Source organism: Cydia splendana, chromosome 3 (genome assembly GCF_910591565.1).
Source record: "Cydia splendana chromosome 3, ilCydSple1.2, whole genome shotgun sequence".
In the NCBI taxonomy this organism is placed as follows: domain Eukaryota; kingdom Metazoa; phylum Arthropoda; class Insecta; order Lepidoptera; family Tortricidae; genus Cydia; species Cydia splendana.
Genome location: NC_085962.1, coordinates 22,260,862 through 22,287,069, shown reverse-complemented (window position 1 = coordinate 22,287,069; position 26,208 = coordinate 22,260,862). Strand labels below are relative to the sequence as shown.

Below are 26,208 nucleotides of genomic sequence, written 5' to 3'. Positions count from 1 at the left end.
CGAACATTCCTTTGCCGCGCGTCGAAACACCGACAATGAATGGTTCGTCGCGCGCCGCGTTCGAGCGCGCCAATGATCGAGTTGGCTCGCGCGGCAGCCCGGTATCCATTGCGCGCGGCTGCCGCGCGAGCCAATGTTCGATAGCTTGCCGCGCGATATGGAGACGGGCCCTAAGGCGCGTCTCGATATCGCGCGGCGGCCGCGCGAGCAATGTTCGACCGCGGCACACCTGCATTTTGGCGCGCGAGCGAATTTCGACACCATCTAGAACTTATGCGCGGCGGCCGCGCGCGGCAGGCGATCCGACGATCGACCACATTATATCACAAAAAAATATTATTCGGAACGAAGTATAGCCAAATAGAAAAATGATCTGTTGCGATAATCACTACATTTACTGTTCAATAGAAACTGTTTAGTGCCATATAAATTGAACGAGCGAGCGAAGCGAAGCGAAGTTCTTACATTCGACTTTGAACACGGCTAGCGGCACGTCCCGGCATTTCGATGTTTTTAAGCTGAACTGTCAGAAGATAGTTTGATACTCAAGAACTTAAGTAAATTTGTTCTAACTTAAATGAAATTGGGTAAACGTGTAGTCGAGGCCATTATATTTTAGTGATTAAATTATGAGCAGGCCCGATTAAGGGGTTATTGAGCTAGAAGAGCTTAGAAGGCCAAAAAGCTGTTTGTGAGAGGTCTTGTTATTCTGGTCATTTTTTTTGCAAGAAACATGGTCGAGTTTAGTATCAAATGAAAGCGCTCGACTTACACTTTTATAATATCGTTTTTAGGGTTCCGTACCCAAAGGGTAAAACGGGACCCTATTACTAAGACTCCGCTGTCCGTCCGTCCGTCTGTCACCAGGCTGTATCTCACGAACCGTGATAGCTAGACAGTTAAAATTTTCACAGATAATGTATTTCTGTTGCCGTTATAACAACAAATACTAAAAACAGATTAAAATAAAGATTTAAGTGGGGCTCCCATACAACAAACGTGATTTTTGACCGAAGTTAAGCAACGGGCGGGGTCAGTACTTGGAAGGGTGACCGTTTTTTCTTTTTGCCGTTTTTTGCATTATGGTACGGAACCCTTCGTGCGCGAGTCCGACTCGCACTTGCCCGGTTTTTTTTTTAAATTTACCATTTTGAAATAATTAGCAAGATAAAAATAAAATAGAATAAATATAATATATGTATTTGACAGGAAATATTTCGGCTTAGCACAGATACAGTTTATTTTAATCTCTATGGTGGTGACTTAAATCAGGCCTCCGTCACACGCTCAAGGCCACGCGCTATATGCCTACCGCTCGGCGTATCGTCGACGATACAACCGACAGAGGGCCGCCGAACGCCCGCCTCAGCGGCCGCACCGCATTGCACCGCGCGTTTCCCGCGCTTATGCTTCGAAATGCCGAAACCACGTAATTATTGTGCAGTAGATGGGTGAAAAAGTAAAAAAAACAAAGGAAAAAGCCTATAATAAAAATTCATCTTTTTATGGCGGGCTAAAGGTCCCACCTGAAAGTTTAATAATTATATTGAAGGGTTAGAAAAAGTATTTTTAAATAATTTTGACGACGGAATAATTAATCGGCCTGGTAGCACCGTATTACAACTTTTAAAAACCGTTGATTGTCCGTTGCTTTGCTCCTGAATATTTATTAAAATTATTTACGCGATTTAGGATATTTTCAACTACTTATAAAATTTTAATAACAGAGAATTCCGAGAAGTGAAAAAATTATAAATCATTATATTAAAACTTAAACATATTTGATTCGCAACATTCGTTTTATTACAATAATCATCATAGGTAAGGTAGCTACAACCCTAGCGCATTCCTTACGATGACGCGTTGGCACGTGACTCGAACGGCGGGCAACACAGTCTCGACTCTTTGTGCGCGTAATTATGGTCCATTATGGCACATTTCTTCTTGTCCTGAGCAGCAGGTATTATTATTAAGGTTCTGTAGGCTATTATAGCGTAGGTATTTTTGCTTTTGTTTGGGAATGAGGTATCTGTTACGTAGTAACTATTTATTAATCTGTGCTTAAATCCAGGGGAGGGACAGCCGTATACGAAGCCCTTTATTCGAAATAATAGCGCCATCTATATTACTTAACGCTAAACTTGTAAATGGCGCTTCAAAGTTGGTGCAAAAAAGCAAATCTTGTCAGTAGAAAAAAGCACGAAACTCATATTTTCTATGAGACCATATCCCTCCGCGCCTACATTTTTCTACTGACAAGATCTGCTTGGCCAACTATATTATACATACTACTCTTTGCTTAAATCTATCAGCTAAGGGCTCCATCGCAGACCTTGCAATAAATCCACGCGATCTTTGATCCATTGCCGCCTATAGAGCGACTGATACTCAAGAACTTAAGTAAATTTATTCTAATTTCAATGAAATTGGGTAAACGTGTAGTTGAGGGCATTATATTTTAGTCATTAAATTATGAGCAGGCTCGATCAAGGGGTTATTGAGCTAGAAGAGCTTAGAAGGCTAAAAAGCTATTTGTGAGGGGTCTTGCTATTCTGGTCATCTTTTTGCAAGAAAGTATGGTCGAGTTTGGTATTAAATGAGAGTGCTCGGCTTGCACTTTTATAATATAGTTTTAAATTTACCATTTTGAAATAATTTGCAAGATAAAAATAAACATAATATAGGTATTTGACATTTGACAGGAAATATTTCGGCTTACCACAGATACAGTATCAGTTAAGGGCTCCACAGACCTTGTTATATATCCACGCGATTTTTGATCCATTGCCGGTTATAGTGGGACATAAAATAGTAGAAATTAAATAAAATGGAACTCTAAAATTTCCATACTATAGTTGGTCAAACAAGTTTGTCAGTATAAAAAGGCGCGATATTCAAATTTTCTATGGGACGATAATCCTCCGCGCCTACATTTTTTAGCTCAGTTTTTTAGCCGCTTTTTTCTACTGACGGAAATGGCTTGACAGACTATAAATTGTTGCATGTGTAAGCATTTTACGTCAAAAATGTGATAGCTACGTAGAAAGTGTCGCTCTCCCAAGGGCTGTGTTGGTATTGGTGTACTTCACATTCAATCCAATATTTACCAAAAGATAAAGTTGCCTCCTGAATCCTCTGTGTACAGTGGTGAATGCTTTGGAATCCTGAAAGCATTAGAATTTATCATCATAATGCATCTTAAAAACACAATTATTTTTTCAGACTCTTTAAGTTCTCTTCAAGCAATATCTAAATTTCCTTTCAAATCTAAATCTCATAATCCAATTATTTATCAAATCCGTAGCCTATTGTTAAAATGTCATTTACAAGGGTATTCTGTCTCTATTGCTTGGATTCCTGGTCACAGAGGGATTAAAGGCAATGAAAAAGTTGATGAATTAGCTCGAGATGCTATTAGCTGTGGAGACATGTTTCCATTTAAAAATGTTTCTGAAGACCTGTTAGCTCTGCCCAAATTATACCTACGAAAGGAGTGGACGAAACAGTGGACATCGGGTGCAGGTACTGCTCCTGGGTTACACTATCGGAGCATTCAAACATCAATTCCTGCCAAACCATGGTTTGCCAAAATCTCTTTGTCAAAACCGGCTACCAGTATGTTAATCCGAATGAGGTTGGGTCATGTATGTACTCCGCAACACCTGAAACTGCAAAATCGCGTGGCCAGTTCTGCATGTATTTGCGGAGCTGACCCCGCTGATCTTAACCATATATTTTTTGCATGTAACTAGGGCTTGCAATTCGAATATTCGAATATGTCGAATATTCGACCTGTTTTGATATTCGAATATTCGGCCGCTCAGGTTTCGAATATTCGAATATTTTTTATTACTAGGTAAAATCTATTTTCATCCATTATAGTTACAGTTTCTGTGTATTTTGCCGGGTATTAACAGTGAATGAGGAACCGTAGGTACCCAAATGCGAAGGAAATAATGTTTTTATTGTATTCCTCTCAATAGGCTTCGTGAATACAGTTAAACCTAACTCAATTTCAAAGGAAACGAAATCAAAAAGTATGTTTTATTACGGTGCGGCTAATGCTTTTTCTAGGTACAAGTAACTTTACGTAAGTTTTAAGATAAAGGGTCATTTTGTTTATTGAGTAAAAGCGTACCATAAGCGAATATTCGGAGTCTAAACCTTGCCCTTTATCGCAATTCACAAATTTGATCATACCAAACCTACCGAACTAGTTCTAACCATGCACCTTTAGCTAACGAATAATCCACCCCGTAGTCAGCCAACTTTTTCCCTTAAATATTCCAATACCAATTATATAACTTATTATATAACAGCCGACCATTAGGAATCAAAACTAAACTTGCCAAGACTAATAAAGTCAATAAAGATTCAAAATACAATGGAATTAAAGGCCATTTTACAGGCTTCTTAACGACAAGAAGTTAATTTAAATCAGAAAATGATTAGTGATTACCTACTAAAATGTTTTCTCTCTTACATACGTGTTTGGATGGTTAAAGTTATATTAATTCACGCAACGACGCATTTATAATAAAAAGTTTTATCAAGAAATATTGAAAATGACTAATTTTTGCGTTTTAGGTACTTACTTGCTTTTATAAACGTGGGTATTTCAGAGTAGGATGATAAAATCTAGTCAATAAGTGGATTTCTGCAAAATATCATTAATTTTAGCAATATGTGGAAAAAGCTTTTGAATAAAACGATAATAAACCGATTTTTCTTTCCTTTTCTTATTTTTTTTTAAATATTCGAATAATTATTCGAATATTCGAATATCTCGTCAGAAAAAGTCGAATATTCGAATACCTGAAAGTTTCGAATATTTGCAAGCCCTACATGTAACCTACATGATTGTTCCTTGTTATTAAGACAGCTGTCAGATATAAAAGTTCCGTTTCCTACATCCATTACATCACTCCTGCATATTAATGATTCCTCTCCATATGTATTTAAAATATTGTATTCATTCCTTTCACATCATAATATAAAACTATAATTTACTATACGTTACCTTTCCCTGATCCTTGTCCAAAATTCCGAAATATCCGTTATTATGTAATCCTTTAATTGCGTTTCCCCGTTTTACTCGTTTGGCTGAATGCGCCAGGAGCGCGATGCCATTAAAAAAAAAAAAAAAAGTGTCGCTCTCATTTACTAACCGACTTCCAAATCTCAAAAGGAGGAGATTCGATTGTGATTTTTTTAATGTTTTTTACTCCATATCTCCGTCATTACTAGACCGATTTTAAAAATTATTTTTTTGATTGTATGTATATGCATACAGATTGGTCCCGTTTTTGTCAAAACCCAGTTCTGATGATGGGATCCATAAAGAAGGAAGGGAACTCCTCAAATCTTAAAGGCATGCGTATAGAGATTTGTGTATTTTCATCAGAAAATCAAGAATTTACATTAAAAACAGTCGCATTTGATGAAGTGGAACTGCTGATGATGATCAGAACAGAACTCTTCAATGACTACACGTTTGGCGATTTAGAATTTTGATTTTGACGGAGCTGGCCCTGGAGCCAGACCTGACCCGGATCCGGGCTCTTATCTGGACCCGAACCCGGACCTGGACCCGGACTTGGACCTGGACTTGGACTTGGACTTGGACCAAGACCAAGACCTAGACCTGGACCTCGACCTGGTCCTGGACCCGGACCCGGACTCGGACCTTGACCCGGAAAACCACTGATACCTAAGCTAAATAAACCACTATGATTACCTACCATAAAATGTAGGTATAATGATGCCAAACTTACTAGCCCCTCCCGCTCAACCCCCGTACACCGCACCGCACGCGCCGTTAAGTGGGTTAGGTTAGGTTTGAACTGCGGTCCTCATAGAACCGAAAAAAAAGTGGGTTAGGTTACGTTAGAACTGCGAGCCTTTCAGAAACGAAATGCTACTAGAAAAGTGGTTTTGGTTAGGTTCGAACTGCAATTCTCACAGAACTGAACTGCTATCAGAGAAGTGGGTTCGTGAGGCTAAAACTGCGACCCTTACAGAAACGAATTGCTACCTACTAGAAAAGTGGGTGGTTTTACCTCCTTTTCTACATAGTGCACCATCTATCTACAATAATCTTTCACCGGCCCCCATAGAAGTCGGTTTTTAGAGCACCGTACAAAACTTTGTTCACGGTGCTCTTATGGGATCACTTCGGTCTTGCAAATCGGTTAAATGCGTTTTTCTCAAAGACCGTTTGATGTAGGTACCTGAAATTTGGAATAGTTATGGCAAGTACCATCACTAACACTGTGAATAAGTCGAAACTGCTTATTTCTGATTTTAGGGGGAAATTTAGGGGGTTAGAGGGTTAGGCTGAATTTTATTTTCAATTGTAAGAATCGTGTGAGGTACCATTAGAAAGCTTGCAAAAAATTGAGTCGATGGACTGATTTTGACTTCATTTTAGAATGCAATAGTTTCGATAAAAAATGCATTTAAAGTTGCAAGTTTTCATACAAAATTTTTCACCTCTGTCCTGTCGTTTTTCGCGAAAACTATAGCGAAACAGGCAGCTGACCTGTCAATATCCAACTAAAACAAGTATGGAGACGGCGGGAAAATTATCAGGTTAACTCTATCTTTATTAGTTTTTAAACTGCAGCCTGATCTTTGGTCGCTTAGGGCTAGCGAACTGATGCTTACACTGGTCATTTCATATTAGGAAATAGTTTTAGTGAGAAAGATCCTTACTTAAAACTTTGGCATTGAAATTTATGACTTATGTCGTTGATACAAAGTTTAATTCTACTTACTTACTTTTGTGAGATATTTAATTTTTTTTCTGAATAGCCTACTATAAGTATGAGAGAGTAAAAGAACTGCAAAATGCAACCTTGTAATAAAGCAAATAAGTTTAAATTTCGAACGGGCTTTCCAACCAATGGACTATCGCAGTCAGGCCTCCGTCACACGCTCAAGGCCACGCGCTATATGCCTACCGCTCGGCGTATCGTCGACGATACAACCGACAGAGGGCCGCCGAACGCCCGCCTCAGCGGCCGCACCGCATTGCACCGCGCGTTTCCCGCGCTTATGCTTCGAAATGCCGAAACCACGTAATTATTGTGCAGTAGATGGGTGAAAAAGTAAAAAAAACAAAGGAAAAAGCCTATAATAAAAATTCATCTTTTTATGGCGGGCTAAAGGTCCCACCTGAAAGTTTAATAATTATATTGAAGGGTTAGAAAAAGTATTTTTAAATAATTTTGACGACGGAATAATTAATCGGCCTGGTAGCACCGTATTACAACTTTTAAAAACCGTTGATTGTCCGTTGCTTTGCTCCTGAATATTTATTAAAATTATTTACGCGATTTAGGATATTTTCAACTACTTATAAAATTTTAATAACAGAGAATTCCGAGAAGTGAAAAAATTATAAATCATTATATTAAAACTTAAACATATTTGATTCGCAACATTCGTTTTATTACAATAATCATCATAGGTAAGGTAGCTACAACCCTACGCATTCCTTACGATGACGCGTTGGCACGTGACTCGAACGGCGGGCAACACAGTCTCGACTCTTTGTGCGCGTAATTATGGTCCATTATGGCACATTTCTTCTTGTCCTGAGCAGCAGGTATTATTATTAAGGTTCTGTAGGCTATTATAGCGTAGGTATTTTTGCTTTTGTTTGGGAATGAGGTATCTGTTACGTAGTAACTATTTATTAATCTGTGTCGCAGTGTGCCCAGTAAGAATCATATTTGTTATTGGAGTTTATCAGTACAAATTGAAATTAAGAATTCCGTTCTTTAGGTACTGTCGTTGTGTTTTTTTTTTCACATTAGCGCACATAGAGTTAGTAAAGCGTATAGAGATAATAAAGTCATTTAATATTTATTAACAGCTATGGCGTCATCTACCTATAGATTTTACTGAGAGTATCTGATTCGTCGAAACAGTATTCCTTCTCATTAAGTACCATTACATTTATGTATTAATTGTATACAGTATGTACATTTTTGAACAGATCGGTGAGAGCAGCATCTAGATACTGTTCTGTTACGAAAAAAGAATTTTGGAAGACCGGGCGCAGCACGGTTCCATTTTTATCGACTATCACTATGCGCGTCCCTTTTGCACTAACATACTTGTTAGAACGTGACAGGCATGGTGACTAGGGCTTGCAAATATTCGAAACTTTCAGGTATTCGAATATTCGACTTTTTCTGACGAGATATTCGAATATTCGAATAATTATTCGAATATTTAAAAAAAATAAGAAAAGGAACGAAAAATCGGTTTATTATCGTTTTTTTCAAAAGCTTTTTTCACATATTGCTAAAATTAATGATATTTTGCAGAAATCCACTTATTGACTAGATTTTATCATCCTACTCTGAAATACCCACGTTTATAAAAGCAAGTAAGTACCTAAAACGCAAAAATTAGACATTTTCAATATTTCTTGATAAAACTTTTTATTATAAATGCGTCGTTGCGTGAATTAATATAACTTTAACCATCCAAACACGTATGTAAGAGAGAAAACATTTTAGTAGGTAATCACTAATCATTTTCTGATTTAAATTAACTTCTTGTCGTTAAGAAGCCTGTAAAATGGCCTTTAATTCCATTGTATTTTGAATCTTTATGGACTTTATTAGTCTTGGCAAGTTTAGTTTTGATTCTTAATGGTCGGCTGTTATATAATAAGTTATATAATTGGTATTGGAATATTTAAGGGAAAAAGTTGGCTGACTACGGGGTGGATCATTCGTTAGCTAAAGGTGCATGGTTAGATTACCTAGTTCGGTAGGTTTGGTATGATCAAATTTGTGAATTGCGATAAAGGGCAAGGTTTAGACTTCGAATATTCGCTTAAGGTACGCTTTTACTCAATAAACAAAATGACCCTTTATCTTAAAACTTACGTAAAGTTACTTGTACCTAGAAAAAGCATTAGCCGCACCGTAATAAAACATACTTTTTGATTTCGTTTCCTTTGAAATTGAGTTAGGTTCTTAGGTTTAACTGTATTCACGAAGCCTATTGAGAGGAATACAGTAAAAACATTATTTCCTTCGCATTTGGGTACCTACGGTTCCTCATTCACTGTTAATACCCGGCAAAATACACAGAAACTGTAACTATAACGGATGAAAATAGATTTTACCTAGTAATAAAAAATATTCGAATATTCGAAACCTGAGCGGCCGAATATTCGAATATCAAAACAGGTCGAATATTCGACATATTCGAATATTCGAATTGCAAGCCCTAATGGTGACAGTTAAAATTCACAGGTTTTGGATACAAAGGTAAAGTTGACGAAATATAAAGTAAGCCGATCTTGATCAAACTTGTTTGAGTGACAAAGATGTCAGTTAAGATTTGGTACTCATGAATTCCAGTTCTACTAAAATATTTTTTCTTTTAAAAGCTGACTTACAATAAGTCAAAAATTGTGCGGTAAGTTAGGTTTATATTCAAATTATATGCAATTCTTTGTAGCAACTCCGCCAAGTGGACGGAAACAGGTACTGGACGGCAAACTGACGCAGTTACCCTACTTGTACTAAAACTTAGACATTTATTAATACTTATTTCTGTGACTTATATGAAACCTGAGCAAATTGATTAATACTTTACGTTAATTACATTTTGTGTAAAGCCCTCTCCACAGTCTCCACACTCGTGCGCGAATTGCGGCGCGAAGCCGCGAACGCGAGTGTGGCGTCGATTTTCGTAGACAGCGAAATCCGCGCCCGCGATTCACGCACATAGTCTGGAGGGAGCTTCAGAAACAAGCCTAAACGTCAAAAACCGAGAAATGCCGAATCACAGACATAATTGTAATATTATTCCTTTTTGAGTCGTGCCTGCCCAGTCTACAAGTTTAAAATACAACAATTGCGACTATATCAAAGATTATCATGAGGTCGTATGTATACCCAGTATGTTTGACGGATTTAGTTTTTCATGCTCGAAGTTGCCTGTAAACTCTGACGTAAGTATATTAAATTGTCAACTATTTTGGTGTTTGAAAGAATCAATAATTGGCAAAGTGCCCTGGCAGAAAAAGCCATTCTCACAAAAAAAGAATCAATAATAATGAAAATGTTCAGAAAAGTGGAAGAATATACTTCAATATGTTATGGATGCTAGTAAGATGTAAAAACAACAGTTTAGCGGAATGTCAGTTTAAGAAATGGTTTGTACAAATTACAGAGAAATTCATAATAATTTGTTTCTACTAGAAATGTGCCTTCACCAAACGTTTTAGATAAACGGTAGGCCTATATTATATAAACGTTCTTGATTTCGGTTGGCCGAAATGGGACTTAGGGGTCATCCATTAATTACGTCACACGAATTTCTAGGTTTTTTGACCCCTCCCCCCCCCCTTGTCACATTTGGTCACATTTGGCAAACCCCTCCCCCCTAGTGTGACGTCACATTTTTTCTACGAAATCGCCAAATCGAATTAAGTAAGTTCCAAAGTATTATTAATATTTTATCAAAATATTTTTGACGATATAAATATTAGTAATTTTATAACCCAAAACTGCTTAGGAAAGAAAATTAAAAGAATAAAAACGATTATCGTTTTAAAAACTTGTGATTTAAATGTACAGCGAATAAAATAATTTAAAAAAAAATTCGGTTACTGATGAAGTTAAAGTGACGTCACAAAGTTTGTGCCTCCCCCCTCCCCCATGTCACAATATGTCACATTTTCTTGACCCCCTCCCTACCCCTAAACGTGTGACGTAATTAATGGATGACCCCTTACGATTTTTCCTCTTATCACCTCCAAGATGAGGTTGATTGTTAGTGTTAGAAAGTTGTAATTTGCTATGGATATACAATCAACGCGACAAGGTGGTAAATAAAATCTTTAATCTCTAAAAAATATATCTAAGGTAGAAGCTTTATAACTTCTACATTACCTATACTAGCCCAGAGGCCTTTAATATAAGTCCAAACTCCAAGGTCCCCGAGCTTCCAGACATTACCTTCTTATTTCCTAATAGTGAATAAAATGTACTTATGGGATAAATTAGTATAAGTATCCAAACTTAAAACCACCTAGGGATGTGTCGTACGGTGCTCTGAACACCGTAGTCTTGACTTCGTGCTTGGACAATTATTTTTTTCTTGAAAATTATTTTCTACTATTTTATGTCGAACTATACGAGTAAGTAGGTGCAACAAAGTTAATCGCTCTATATAATTTTTGGCAAACCGCGCGTTCTCAGTTCGCACAGTAAGTATGACACTTTTCATTATCAATGTATGCTGCCGCGCGAGCCAACTGAAATATATACACACCCGTCCCAACTGCGCGCGAACATTTCCTTTGCCGCGCGTCGAAACACCGACAGTGAATGGTTCTATGCGCGGCGCGTGGCTCGCGCGCCAATGATCGAGTTGGCGCGCGCGGCGGCCCGGTATCCATTGCGCGCGGCTGCCGCGCGCGCCAATGTTCGATAGCTTGCCGCGCAATATGGAGACGCGGCTTTACGAGCGTTGTCGCGCTAATAAGGATCGGATCAAGCATACACGCCGGTGTAAGCTCGTATACGAGGGTCCGGATTTTTGAAACGCGCGTATACGGTCGTTTACGTAAAAATAAGCTAATCTGAAACCGCTCTAAGTCCAATCAATCACGCACATCACTACACTCGAGTACCGTCAACTGCTTCAGAATTGCCTGGCTTGAAAAAAATGTGAATATCTATCTTCTATCATATTATTCATACTCCTGTTAAAACCCCCTTTCCATCAGTATCTATTGTTAGTCATGTCATAGAGGTTGAAAGTGTATTTTATAGTGATGTACCGACTATTGATTTGGCCGACTAGCCGACTAATCGGCGCTCGAATGGCCGATTAGTCGGCCGACTAGTCGGCTAGTCGGCCAGATCATTCGTTTCGTATAATTTCAGGTGAAAAACAATAATTTTGCTCCTTTGGTTGCGCTATTCATCATATTAGCTTGGCTAAAAGGTGTTCTCTACAGGTTCAAAGACCTATCACAAGAATCCTCTATCAATTTATGTCTTTCTTTTATTTTGCGATCCTGAGCAAAACCGTCAGTATAACTTGTAGGAGGTATTTCCAAGGTTCTATTTCCCGTACGTAGTCGCCAGTTAAGAACCTATCCCCTGTGGTCAGCGTCTTTACGAGCAACGTGCCCTGTTTATAAGTCTCTAAATTTTGCAATAACAATAACAGTTCCCCATGGCTCCACCACTTAAAAAAAAACAATAACTAAATAATAATAAAATCATTTAACTATAGAACTTGGCCATGAAATTACACGAGAATCAGTTGAGATCGACCTGTAGAGGAAAACACCAGAGGGGCTACCGCGAAAACCGAAATTCGCAAATTGCGGGGATCTTTCTCTTTTACTCCAATGAAGGCGTAATTAGAGTGACAGAGAAAAATGCCCGCAATTTGCGAACTTCGATTTTCGCGGTTATAGCCCAGCCCACCAACATACGATAACGATCAAACGGTCAATATTTTATGAGGGTGGATTTCAAAATCCAGCGAAAACTTATGGTTCGGTCTTTATAAAAAAAACTAGTAGGTTGTGCGAGTTGCAACTTTTTTATATGTTTTTAAGAACTATTATCTTCATGTTCCTTCAATTACCATCTCCAATAACTTAATAGTTTTTTTATATAAAATGTTTTATGTGTCTAAAATCATCACCGTCGACCGGAAAAATCTGAACCTTTTTGTTTGCAGTGAAAATTATAGCATACCTATCGTACGATTGCGATTTTTCTTTTACTTATATCTTTTCCATGTTGTTGTTTAACACATGAAAAAATATGCAATAATTCCTTCACCGAGAAAGTACATTTAAAAATATTTAAAATTTTGTCACGAATATTCGTCAACACCGTCATGGTAATGTCAATGTGAGCTTATCTCGGTGTATGAACAACGAAATACCGCTAAAGGTCCTTGCCCTATTTTTCACTTTAGTATAGAATGCCAAAAATGATTTCACTATAAAGTCACATCAATGAATCGTGAGAAATATTACGAACAAATTTGTAAAACGTAGTTTGTCACAACAGAGCATCATCACCGTTATGCTTTGGTTTAAAAAAGTTACAAATGATATATTAGAAATAATTACTGAAATGAATGGCAAACTACATGAAGTTTATTGTGTAGCATAGACATTAACTACTATTATTCGTATTCTAGAAATAAAAACAAGAAACTCTCAAATCGTCAACACCATACCCGTCATCACCGGGAAAAAATTACGACCGGTGATGATTTCATGTGTATGGTGATGACGGTTCTCAGAAACTTTTCTAGTTATTTTGCTATAATTCATTATGAAATTAAGCTGTATGTTTGAAAAACGTTCTCTATGTCTTCTAACACTATATAATGTCTACCTTTTAAATGTAGAATAAATGTAGAAGAAGATATAACTATTTTTTTCACACTAGAGGATGCTTAGTTTTTATTTAACATTTTGACTGAAGTAGGCAAAATTTAGGTCATTTAGAACTTAGAACATACAAATGTTTTTTTTTTATAATCTAATAATGTAAATCGTGCAACTTAGAGTCTGTAATTGCATGTTAGTCGTGTTAAAACAAAGTATTTAAACAAGCAACATATATTAAGTTTTAAGCGACCATAGGCTACGGTACTGGCTCACTATCGTGATGGCTTTATGTTTTTTGATAATATTATATTAATTGATGTATATAATTACAGCAATTAATAATTATACCATTGGGTAGTCACCGGACCCAATACCTAACATTTTGTAACTTATGACATGCATTACAAGTAGGGGTCTTGCAACTTATAAAACACTGATTATATATTAATGTTTAGCTATTAAACAACATATATATGGATTTAAATCATTATAGCTATTTTTAAAGTTAATTAATAAAACAACAAAAATACAAACTTGTGCAATGAATCAAACTATCAAAAAAAAGTAATATATCATAAAAATTAAGCTCATTGGTAAGCCAGTAATTTTATAATATGACATAAATACCAAGTTATGCAGTAGATAAAAGAAGATGCGGGTTTAAACTGATAATAAGAGTACAATATTGTTAATATTATTTAACATTGAAAAGACCCAAAAAAATAAATGTATACATAAATTGCCTATTTCGGAACATAAATTATTTAAAATTATACAAAAAAAATACTTGTTATATATTTATTTATATGAATAAAATGTATTTTTTATAATTTTCTAAAAATAATTTATGTAGCTAGTCTTATGTTCAAAAACATGTTATTTGTAATGTTTATTAAAGTTCTAAAGTCTTACAATTAAAAAAAGTTTTTGTTTTTTTAATACGTTTTTAATACATATGTAAATTAGTTCCCAAATCGTCATTACCGTACATGCAGTGTCATTACCGTCTATAAAAGAGTCATTACCATACCATGGTTGTCATCACCATCTTGCGTTTTTATTTTCCGAAAGCGATAACTTCAAATATAAGCCACAAATGATTGTATAAATACCATACATATCCTCAATATACAGCCCCCCATTACTTTACCCAGCTAGAATCGTGTTAAATTAAACATTTAAAAAAAATAATTTTTTGTATGGTGAAATTTTTTGTGCTGAAATCCACCCATGAACAAAAGTTTTCGTCTGCACCCTGAATAGGTATTTTGGTAAAATAGACATAAAACATATGGCAAATATCGACTGTTGATTTTCTTTTCCTAATTTTCTTTCACTAATAAAGTGCCGACTAATCGGCCATTTCTGCCGACTAGTCGCCGACTAATCGCAGACTACAAATGTGGCCGGATAGTCGGCTTTCCCGACTAGTCGGGTACATCCCTAGTATTTTACAGTCTCTTGTTTCTTGGATATCTCCAGTCTGGTTGACATGTGTTCTACCTAGGGGCATGTTTTCAATTCCTATATTATTATGTTTGTATGTAAAAAAAAAAATTCTATACTTATTTGAAAGTGATTGGTACTTGGTACTATAAAGCAGATCTAGTAATTGATACTGATTCCTATATAAGCTTGTCAAAAGAACTGTTGATAAAACAACCTAGAAGTATGAGTAAGATAGGATAGGATTGAAACAATTTGATAAATAAAACAAGTAAATTAAAAGATTTTTTTATTATTATTTTGAAGTAAATCACCTATATGTATAGAGCCATACACTTCTTTGTCCCAAAAGAAGTTCTCCCAAATATGCAGCAGGCACCGTCGCGTAATTATTAGAGTTCTAAAACTAAGGCAAACCATGTAGACTTAGGTTTGACAGTTGGAATTTGACTACACTTCCCTTCTCTTAATTTCTAACAAACAGTCCATACTTCTTACTTTAAGTCTTATCGTCACATTAAATGTAATGCTAAGTAGCTGTACAGCGCTGGCACTTTCTAAACCAGTGAAGTGTAATGATAAACGCCTATACCTCTGTAGGTCATTTATCACGAATATTTGTATGGACTTACACAAATTGAACTGTAGAACTATACAGCCTTGTAGATACAACAAGCTTTGATTATATTATATATGTACTAGTTTTCAACTACACAAAAAAAAATAGTAAAATTCCAACTGATGTTCAAAATATGACTGAAACTATGTTATATACTTACGATTCTGTGCAAAAACTGAATACCACCAGCAGAGCTTAAATGAGTGCAAATTAAAATAATACTTACATAAATAAAGTTGCCACCACGACTCCAATCTCCATGGGAGCTAAAGATAAACATTAGCAAGGTCTAATCAGTGTGAAAGTTACAGAACTTTCATTACATACCATCCTAGATGTTGACCGCTTATCAAAATGAACGAGCAGAACTGAAACAACATTACAAAATGAATGTCAAGACCAGCTGCCCCAGCTGGACACCGCAATGCACCTGTAAGAGGAACAGCAGCGCTGCCGCGTCGCCAACTCGCCACCCGGCCAATGTAGAGAAGTCTGCCTGCTACAAAGAAAGGAAGACAATCTTAAACGAACCGATGTATGAACAGCAGACGCGCCACAAGAAATCCTTAGTTCGTAGAGTCAAAGTCTACTCAGTATCTTATTCTTCCCAAAATCGTCAGTTCAGTATGTCGCTTAGATGCCTCCGTTTTCAAATTTAATTATTAATAGTTTGAATCTCTCATTCTTCATTTTGATAGTGGTGGGTTGCATACACTTAGATAATGTAAAGTGTTTTGTCACTCTCCCACACTAAATGGTCAGTATTTGGTTTTAGTAATTGCTGCGCCTTCTGAAGGGCGCGCCATTGCTCCTGAAGTCGCGCCGGCCGTAGCCGCCGCCGCGGCCCCTGGCCGGCGGCCCGCTGAAGCGTCCGCTGTTGTTGAGCCGGGAGCTGTATTTGCCTGACGGAGGAGTGTACATCTTTTGGTTTCGTTCGCCGCTACGCGCCCGCTTTTCTGGTGATGATTTTTCTTCACCGTTGTCGAACGTGATGGGTCTATGTCTTTTTGGTGGTGACTGTTTGTCTGCCGGGGTGTCTGCTGACTGTTTTTCCTGTAACAAGTAGAAATTAAACATTAATCGACATTTATTATAATTCCTTCATAAGTTTTTAGTTGATTTTAGCAATCTTGTAGAGATTGTATAGCGATAGCAATTTATCTTATATTTACCTCTTTTTCAGTCTTTTTAGACAAAAAGGAAAGTTGTACTCTGCTCTTGAAGCTTGGTGGGGATCTGAATATGTCGCGGATCAAAGTATTAATGTTGGACGTAGTCTTCAACGCTACAACCTTGAGCTTATTTTCTTCCGAATTAGCGTCATCTCCCTTCTTATCCTGTAATAAAATAAATAAATTACTAATTTCCCAAAAACTAAATAAAAACTATAAAAAATAACAATGACCTGTCTATCCACAGTAGGGCATGCTCCCGGGAATTCCCGGTTCTCAAATTCCCGGGAATTTTATAGTGTCAAAAGAACCGGTACTGAAGGCTCGGTACCGGTACTTCCCGGTTCTCATCATATGACTATTTATTCCCAATTCAGTAGTAGTAATGTTTTAGTACTTTAGCTTGGGACATTAAAAAACATTTAATAATGGTGCTATGAAACGGGGGACCCAAATAACCCAACAAACTAACCTAGTAAAGTAGGTATTCGTGCAGGCAGGCCGTGCCGTCATAGTGTTGAGTACATCTACTACGCTACGGCCGTGTGGCCCAGGCGGAGGCAAAGTGTGCCGGTTAATTTCGTAAAATAAGTTGGAACGCCAATTAAGTATTTATTTTAATAAATTAAGTAATTTATTAATTCTTATGCAATTATTTATATCAAAATCAGTCTTACATAAAGATTGTACGCTAACACAAATAATTTCTCAAAAGTATTCAAAAGGTGCCTTGAGAACCGGGAATCCCGGTTCCGGTCATGCCCAGAACCGGGAAATGAAATTCTTGGTACCGGAACCGGTACTGCATGCCCTAATCCCCAGACACCGCATTATGACGCGTTCACAAAAAGCACGTGGTCACCACATGACATAGGAGCAATTTTACTACGATTTGAGCAGCACAACTGAATCGTATTCTGCACCGTTTTATAATAATATCTGGGAGATCGAGCTTTGCTTGGAAAACATATAAAAAGTCAAAAATGCGCGTTTTCCCAGCTAGATCGATTTTTCGCCCCCAAAACCCCCATACAGCAAATTTAATCTAAATCGTTAGAGCAGTTTCCGAGAAGCCCGAAATAAGAATTGCTCGTTTAAAGAGCAAGTGTTTAGTTTTTTTTTTTAGTTGTAGTTGTGGCCACAACTGAAATGAGTGGTCGCGCTTCCATACAAAATTTGTACAGGAGCGCTTTATGACCTCTATTGTCTTATGTGCTACCTACGCCTAATAGTTGAAGTGGTCTGTCTGTCTATCTAAAAAGTTTTATATCAATACCTTAGTAACTTCCTTCAACTTTTTGATGTATCCTTGAGTTAAACGTGCTGTATATTGTAGACGCAAGCGAAGCGCCTTTAGCCTTGCTGCATCAGCGCCAAGTGCCTCTGGTGCTTTCCGGCAAAAAGAGTGAAGGGCGAACAAGGTGCACTCCACATGAGAGAACTGGAGTGATGGGGTAGGCTTGCTGTCTTCAGGTTTGGTTTCAGAACTTTCTGTTTTATCGGTATCTGTCTTTTCTTCCTCTTCAACTGGCGCTTCAGGTAAATAGTTCTGTGAATATGAAGAAAGCTCATTATGAAATCCTAATTTACTAGCGAATATGTACCTATTGATTTTAAAGTAAGGCCTTAGGGTTAGTAAATAATTTTAGTTCAAATGGTAATTTTGTTTTATATATATGTGTTACCCTGTTTAGTATTTTTAACCCACTACAGCAAAAAGACAGGTTAAATCCATAGATTGGTAAAGTAAAAGCTATATCAAAAAGAAAAGCTGTATGTGTGTTATGGTCGATTTAGATGAAGACTATTTTGAGACGCCTAAATTACGGCGCCAGTGTCTACCTAAAGCACATCTTCAGACCGTTTAGACAATGACTATTTTCAGCCGCCTAAATCTCGCCGCCAGTGACCAGCAAACCGACACTAGTCGCTTAAACGTTGCCTTTTCAGTACCAGTCATTAGCACGCCGCCATAGCAGACGGTTCTAGTTTTTACGCATCTCCTAGATCTCCTGATACGAGGGCCACACTGAAAGTTTTGCGTAACTTTTGAATAAAACCATTTATAACCATAATAATGCTTTTATTGCTTCTCAAAATATTTCCCCTTACATTTTATGCACATATTCACTCGCTGGGGCCATTTTTGGAAGCATGAGGCCCAATCACTTGACTGCATGCTATCGACGTGGTGATGAAACGTAGTAACTGCCTACTCCGGGGTCTTAAATGTCAAACCCCTCATTAAATCCTTAATTTTGAGAAATAGATAGAAGTCACAGGGTGCAAGTTCTGGAGTATAAGCCGAATAAGTGACATTTTCCACGTTTTCGGAATTAAAACATGCTTTTGTCTTTATTGCGGTATGGGGGGACGCATTGTTATGGCGCAGGAGGATGCGGCTTCTTGGTCGTCTTTCGCGGCCTTTTTCAATGACTGCGGGCAGAAAAATGGTAGTGTACCACTCAGTATTTAACGTTATTTTATTATTTAAAAGTACGGTACAAATATGTCCTGTTTAAGAAAAAACAGACGATCAACATATTTGGCAACGCTTTTGGCTTGTTGAACTTTTATGGGCCTCCTGTCACCTTCAAAGGACCCATTCACTGGACTGTTGCTTTTTTTCCGGATCGTAGCAGTAAATCCAGGTTTCATCTCCTGTAACGATGTTATATACCACATTTGAACTTCCTTGCTTATACTTACGCAGCATTTCTCGGCACCAGTCAACAAGTACCTGTTTTTGGACTGAAATTAATCGTGAGGAATCCACCGACAACAAAGCTTCCCGACTTTTAAATATTCATGTAAATTTTTTTGTATTTGTCTCATACCTATCCCTAATTGTTCTCAAATTTCGTCATAGGTGATTCGTGGGTTTCCTTCAATGAGTCATCTCACAGCAGCCACGTTTCCTTCAGTGACCGCGGTCGACAGTCGACCTTCACGAAAATCATTATCTAGTATAATATGGTCTCTACTAAATTCATCGCCTCACGATGCTCAGATGTGGTGCTTCAATCCCAAAAGCATTTTGAAGGCGAGCACTTCACTGTTACAGAATAAGCGAACTTTTAAAATCATACAAAATCATAGCTCTAAAATCTTTTCGCGTTAAAGCCTCGTGCAACGCAAGTGATTTACTTTGACAAGCCATTAAAAACAAAAGACGATCGATTTGTCGCCAACATTTATCAGTTTTATCACATTCCATAATCAAAAGCCTGTATTTTTTTTAAATATACAATTCGTAATTTAAATGTTTACCAGTGGCCAGTAGTGCAAAACATTCAGTGTGGCATATGTAACTCAGGAGATCCAGGATCTCAGGATATCAGGCGATCTGTAGTCTATCTCAGGATCTCCATCATTTAAAATGAATTCAGGAGCTCTGAAGTTGTAAAAGCAAAGCAAAAGCAAGAGGCGTGCTGGCGAATGGCAGCGACGTGTTGACACGAGTCCGAATAAAAACTTTTACAAAAAAAAAAGAAAACCGACTTCAAAAAGGATGAAATAAAATATTATCCGTTTTTAAGTATATGCGTTACCAACTGATATGTTTGAAGTCGGTGCCAAGCCAAATTTGAAGCATACCATGATTTTAGGGTGACTCGATAAGAATGTACGTGTAAGAATGTATGTGTGTATGTACGTTGGATTACCTACCTTACACCACACGACAGCAATGATCATACTTTCTGTAGATACCTAAGAACACACCGTCAAGCCACCTTGGCGCAGTCCGTACCATGTTTGTCGGTACTAGTATAAAACCAATGCGATTGCCGATATGTTTTTCAAAGAGCAATTTTTACAAATTTTCGAACTGTCCATAGTACTCTGGTGTGGGATTGGGACTGAGTTATTTCCCGCCTCTTATCCAGAAAACTTGATTTCAAAATATAAAACAATCCAAGGACCATCTACAACAGGGCTTTAACTTTTTACCTGCATGGCAAATTTCACCAGTTTACATGGCAGTTGTTTAGCCGAAAAGGTGACAAAGAGACAGACAGAATTACTTTCACTATTATAATATTAGTAAAGTTGTAATGTGAATTATAGACATAAAGCTGATTATTTTTGACCGGTATTGTTACTATTTGTCGTGGCACCGACTTCAAACATATCAGTTGGTAACGCATATACTTAAAAACGGATAATATTTTATTTCATCCTTTTTGAAGTCGGTTTTCTTTTTTTTTGTAAAAGTTTTTATTTTTCAATTTTTAGTTTTAAGGCATTGTTAAAAGCTTATGAGTGACGTGTGACGCATGAATGAAAAGCATAATAATGCGTATCACTAAATTCGAAATTATTCCTGTCACTACACAAACACAAAATCCATCCTCCGCCCCGCCACTGACCCAATCCCTCATCCCCCCAATCCCTCAACCCCCCGATCACTCAACCCCTGATCACGGAACCCCTCGACCCTGAACCATCAACCTTTCAACCGCCATTTCCCGACTCCTCAGTAGCCTTACCATAAGTCTTACACTGACATATTCGCTAGCGTGTGCGTAACTTACTTTCTATGCGTCGTGCTGGCATCCTATTAGTGCGAACGACATAGTTACGAAGACGTTAGCGAATATGTAGTAGTGTCAAACTCTTGGGTAGGGCTACGGTTGTACTTCATCAAATTGGTGATTTTCGGGGGGAAATGCTTAAGTTACTATAGAAAACAACGATGTCGCCATACTCGTGCCTTTAAAAATTGAGGAGTTCCCTCATTTCCTTATGAATTCCGTCATCAGATTAGAACCAACAATGTTATGGGAACACCTTAGAGGTAACTTCGTTCAAACGAAAAAAGAATTACTCAAATCGGACCACGGGTTTCGGAGTAATCTACATTTATAAAATCATCATTATTATCATCAACAATCATCATCATCAGGTCCACTCTATCAAATTAGTGATTTTCAAGAGGGAATGCTTGATTTGCTTAAGACAATACCCAAATTACCATACATGTGCCTGTAACAATTGAGGAGTTCCCTCAATTCTTCATGGATCCCATTATCAGAACAGCACCAGATTAATGTGGGACCACCTTGGAAGTACCTTCTTTCGAACAAAAAAAGAATTGCTCAAATCGGACCACGGGTCTCGGAGTAATCGCTGAACGTCCTACATTTTAAGAAATCGTCATGATTATCATCAAAACAATCATCATCATCAGGTCCACTTCATCAAATTGGTGCTTTTCGAGAGAAAATGCTCGAGTTGCTTAAGAAAACACCCAAATCACCATACATGTGCTTTGAAAAATTGAGGAGTTCCCTCAATTCCTCATGGATCCCATCATCAGAACAGCACCAGATTAATGTGGGACCACCTTGGAAGTACCTTCTTTCGAACAAAAAAATAATTACTCAAATCGACCCACGGGTCTCGGAGTAATCGGTGAACATACATAAAAAAAAAAAACATAGCCACAACCGAATACAGAACCTCCTCCTTCTATGAAATTGAAGTCGGTTAAAAATAGGCGCGGGGGCAGCGAGAGACGCGGGCGGGGGTCACTGGCGCCAAAAAATAGACTCGTGTTCTATTCCGTGCCAGCCCTGGCATGCCGCGCGAAAAAATGGCACTGAAAGTGTTTATACGGTGCCTTTTCTAGGCGCCTTAATTTAGGCGTCTCAAAATAGTCTCCGTCTAAATCGACCTTAACTTTTTATTTTATTTTATTTCCACACTTACAACTATTTTTACAGGTAAACCTAAGACAATAGTGTTACTATTAATAAAAATATCTAAAGTATGTCATTTCGTCTATAACATAATATATACAATGCTGATTTTGTGAATTCATTCAAAGAACATGAGAATATGTCAATATTTTCCGCTATTCTATTGAGGATCCGCACAGTGCGCGTCAGTGGCGCCAGCCCTAGCAGGTTGGTGCGCCCGCGCGGCTCGGCCAGCAGTCGCGGCCGACACCGGCGCCACACATACCTATCGGGTACATAGACACACACGTAACTCAATACCTGACTATTGTACAGTTTGCCCCTGAGTAGCTTAAAAATATATGTTACCAGGCATCGTTCCCTGCACACCTGCAGCTCGTTGTACCCTACCATGCCAAGCACAAATACTTACGATAAGCAAGTCATAAACTGCATCAATCTTCTCCTGTGGCTTCTCGAGTTCTCCACAATGTTCAGTAATTTCAGCAAATATCTTCAATAGCTCCAGCTTGTAGTCAGACCCTCCTTCCGGCGAAGCTATTTCTTTCCATTTCGGTAGCACATAGTCACAGAAGAAGTTCACGAACTGTGTGGAATCCACTTGTGGCTGTAGAGATGACTTTAAAATTAATTACATTGTAGGACTGTAGGTGCCCACTACATAAAACTCTTACAAACTATCTTTTGAAAGATAATTTTGATGCATGTTATTTAATTTTCAAACATTTTGTACCAGAAAGGTTTAGCTTGATTTTTACATCATATTTCACTATGAAGTCTGTTCTTCGAAATAAAGATATTTTATTTATGTATTGTAAAATAGTTACCAAACTATGAATTAAAAATAGGTAGTAAGCTCCAAATGAGCCCCAAATACTAAAATAGTTTTTGTTTGTACAGTCGACGACAAAGATATGTTTACACTTTTGCACCTTACTCATTTGTAATAAGGCGAAAAATGTAAACATATCTTTTACCTCGACTGTACCTATTTTCACTAGTGTGACACATTCCCGCGTCCTAAACACTGGGTGAGAGTGAGTAAACTTACCGAGAACAGTGGCAATGCATGCTGAGTACATTGTATGATTCTTTCAACATGTTCCGTATCTTCGGGGTGCCAATCATCAGGGGAAAAGGCTAATGCCGCCACAATTTGCACCAGCTCCTTCTTGCCTGCTGGGGTTTTACCGAGCCTTGACCATGTCAAGAGATCCATGATGTGTTCAAACTCTTCTGCCACCACATCCTAAAATGAGATGTTGTGGAAAATGAAACAAATATCCTGAAAGTGAAATTTTTTTTCTCCCTAAAGATCATTGGAGGATACAAAATGCTATTCTTTTAACTCCTGCTATGAGCATTTTGCCGCCGTTGGCACAAAAACTGTGATTATTTGAACACATACATTGGTCATGGGCTTTTTTTTTTTAATTACTAGGTGTTAAATGGTAGTAACACCTTTTCTAATTTAATTTATTTTATCGCATAAAAATTATTATAAACTGACTTATCCATTGTTTTTAACATAAAATCATGTTAAGTATGGGCAGCAAAATGCTCCCCATGTGAGCACTCACATCTCACCAAAAGGTGGGACTATCTTATTCTATAATAACACTTCTGAAGAAGTAGCTGATCTTAGATCTGACATATAAGAAACTCAAAATATGTTAAATATGAGCCCTGCATCTAATAACTTATCTGATTGTACTTCCATCATATAGTTATAATGCATTATCTATTCAGAGTCAATTTACATTAAAAAAAAAATCTGTACCAGAAACCAACATACCTCAAGTATTTTCTTGCATTCTGTAATAATAATTTCTTCGACTTCTTTGTTTATAATCTCCCTTCCAAGCTGTTTCACTTTTGTGGCCAAAAACTTGATGCATCTCTCTCGGACGATTTCATTCACCACCTCCGCTTCAGTATTCTGGTGTATTTGGGAAAAGAGTCCCACCAAGGCACCTTTAGGGTCACTCTTCACTATTGTTACCAAAGAATTATGGACGATATTGATCTCCGTAGCATCTTCTGATTGAAGGAGTTGTGCCAAGATATCGGCAATTCTTTGAGTGTGCTCTTTGTGGTCTTTGCAAAGCGTGGGCAAATCTTTAATGGCTTGTTTGCGTATCTGTAAATGTTTAATAGTATTAAGTCATGATATTATTTGCCATTGTTTATAGAAAATTTTGTTGACACAAGTATTAATCAAAGCATGGGGATTTATAGAGCAAACAACCGGACGCAACCGGGGTGCTCGCGAATTAAAATATTAACCACAAAAGAAGAATTTCTCAACTTGAAATCTTAAGTTACATTAATAGCAATTACTCACAGCCACATCATCGTCTTCGCAGAGGTCAAATTGAGCTTCTATAGCTTGCTCTGCGAGGTTAGGAAAGCTGTTGAAGAATTTCGCAATGAATTGTGACGCCAATCTTTTCTCCTTATCTGAACCTTTCACAGCGGCTAAAATTTCCGTGTACTCTTTTTCATGCTAAAAAAATATAAAAATTAGATTAGTTTTAGAATTCAAATAGCACTATTTGTATTATAAGATTACGAAGGCTTACTTTGGAGATGTCTTCTTTGGCGTCGGCCAAAATACCGTAATTTTGATACAGTTTTTCGATGTTGTCGGACGACATGGCTCGATTTCGGCTAATACAATATTGAAAACGCACTAGGCAAGGCAGGAATAACTATTCTGGGGGCAATTCATTAATTAACATGAATTAGCTAAACAGTATTAACCGTAACTCAAAATTAAACACGCGATGCGCTATTCGCCATTACAGAACTACAGACTGCACAGACAATAGGAAAAATAGGGTAGATTATGCAGAAATGCAAAATTAAGCTGCGTGGCTGCGGGTGTGACCGTGAATGGTGGAAGGTGGAAGTGATATGAAAATTAAACTAGTTACAGGCTAGGCAACATAAGGTCTTATCATAGATGTATGATCCTATCATAGAAGGTAGGATCCTATAGAAGTGGTATACGCGAGCCTCCGTGAGGGACAAAACATAGGCAATGCGACACTATGATTGGTCGAATTTATTTGTTGCCCACCACAACCCATACTAATTTATGGTGGGGAATAAAAAAAAATTTGAGACTGTGACAAGGACAAACAATAATAGCGCTTTCGCTGCTACTCCTACTGAAAGATACATAAGACTATCCCGTTCGCTCATTTCCTATAGATGTGGCCTACCCATAGATATATAATATACAGAGATGACGTCCAAGCGAGCTGTCAGTGGGACCACTTTACGATTAAAGGCCCCAGTACACAATGGGCCATCGCCGGCCACTCCAAGGGACGCAGCCATGCGGTAGAATGAGATAGCAATATCACTTGCTCCCTCTAACGCATAAATGCGTCCCTTGGAGTGGCCGGCGATGGCCCATTGTGTACTGGGGCCTTAACAATGTGGCCCACCTTGCTGTAGCCATGTCGATACAGTCATATCGATAAACTATCGACATTTCTTGCAATTTTAATTTTACTTCAAAGGTTTTACGATACCTAACATGAACAAAACCGCTTTTATTCTTTGTTGTGGTTATCAGATCACAATTTTATCGTCACGCCAGTGAGTATTATATTCTTTGGTCACGCCCCAGCAGGGAACCAAGGAAAAGTTCAGATATTTAATTAAAATACATAAATACCTACTAAAATATGTGTTCCGCAATAATTGAATTATTTTATTATATTCTAATATAATATTCATTATCCATTAGCATTTCAATTATGTTTATGTTTAACGAAGATATTGAAGCTTCAATTAATCGCTATTTTTCGTTCCGCTGTGTAGCGTTTATCGATATATCATATGATTAAAATCGAC

At 37.6% G+C, this 26,208-nt stretch overlaps 1 protein-coding gene across 1 annotated transcript; it reads right to left on the bottom strand.

Annotated features, from left to right (window-relative positions):
* Positions 1–15,130: 15,130 nt before the first annotated feature.
* Positions 15,131–25,148, bottom strand: LOC134806814 (apoptosis inhibitor 5). The gene is made up of 8 exons (XM_063780200.1): positions 24,924–25,148; positions 24,686–24,847; positions 24,137–24,481; positions 23,393–23,590; positions 22,754–22,948; positions 17,916–18,188; positions 16,640–16,804; positions 15,131–16,520 (listed from the first exon to the last, which is right to left on the bottom strand). Exons 1-8 carry the CDS (start codon positions 24,996–24,998, stop codon positions 16,239–16,241), a joined length of 1,695 nt encoding a protein of 564 aa, XP_063636270.1. The 5' UTR covers positions 24,999–25,148; the 3' UTR covers positions 15,131–16,238.
* Positions 25,149–26,208: the final 1,060 nt, after the last annotated feature.

Excerpts from the sequence above, each read along its gene's own strand:
- LOC134806814 (XM_063780200.1), bottom strand. The coding sequence starts at position 24,998 with ATGTCGTCCGACAACATCGAAAAACTGTATCAAAATTACGGTATTTTG. Across the intron at positions 23,591-24,136 it reads AATGCAAGAAAATACTTGAG|GATGTGGTGGCAGAAGAGTT; the intron begins GTATGTTGGTTT and ends ATCTCATTTTAG. Across the intron at positions 16,805-17,915 it reads AGTTGAAGGAAGTTACTAAG|GATAAGAAGGGAGATGACGC; the intron begins GTATTGATATAA and ends ATTTTATTACAG.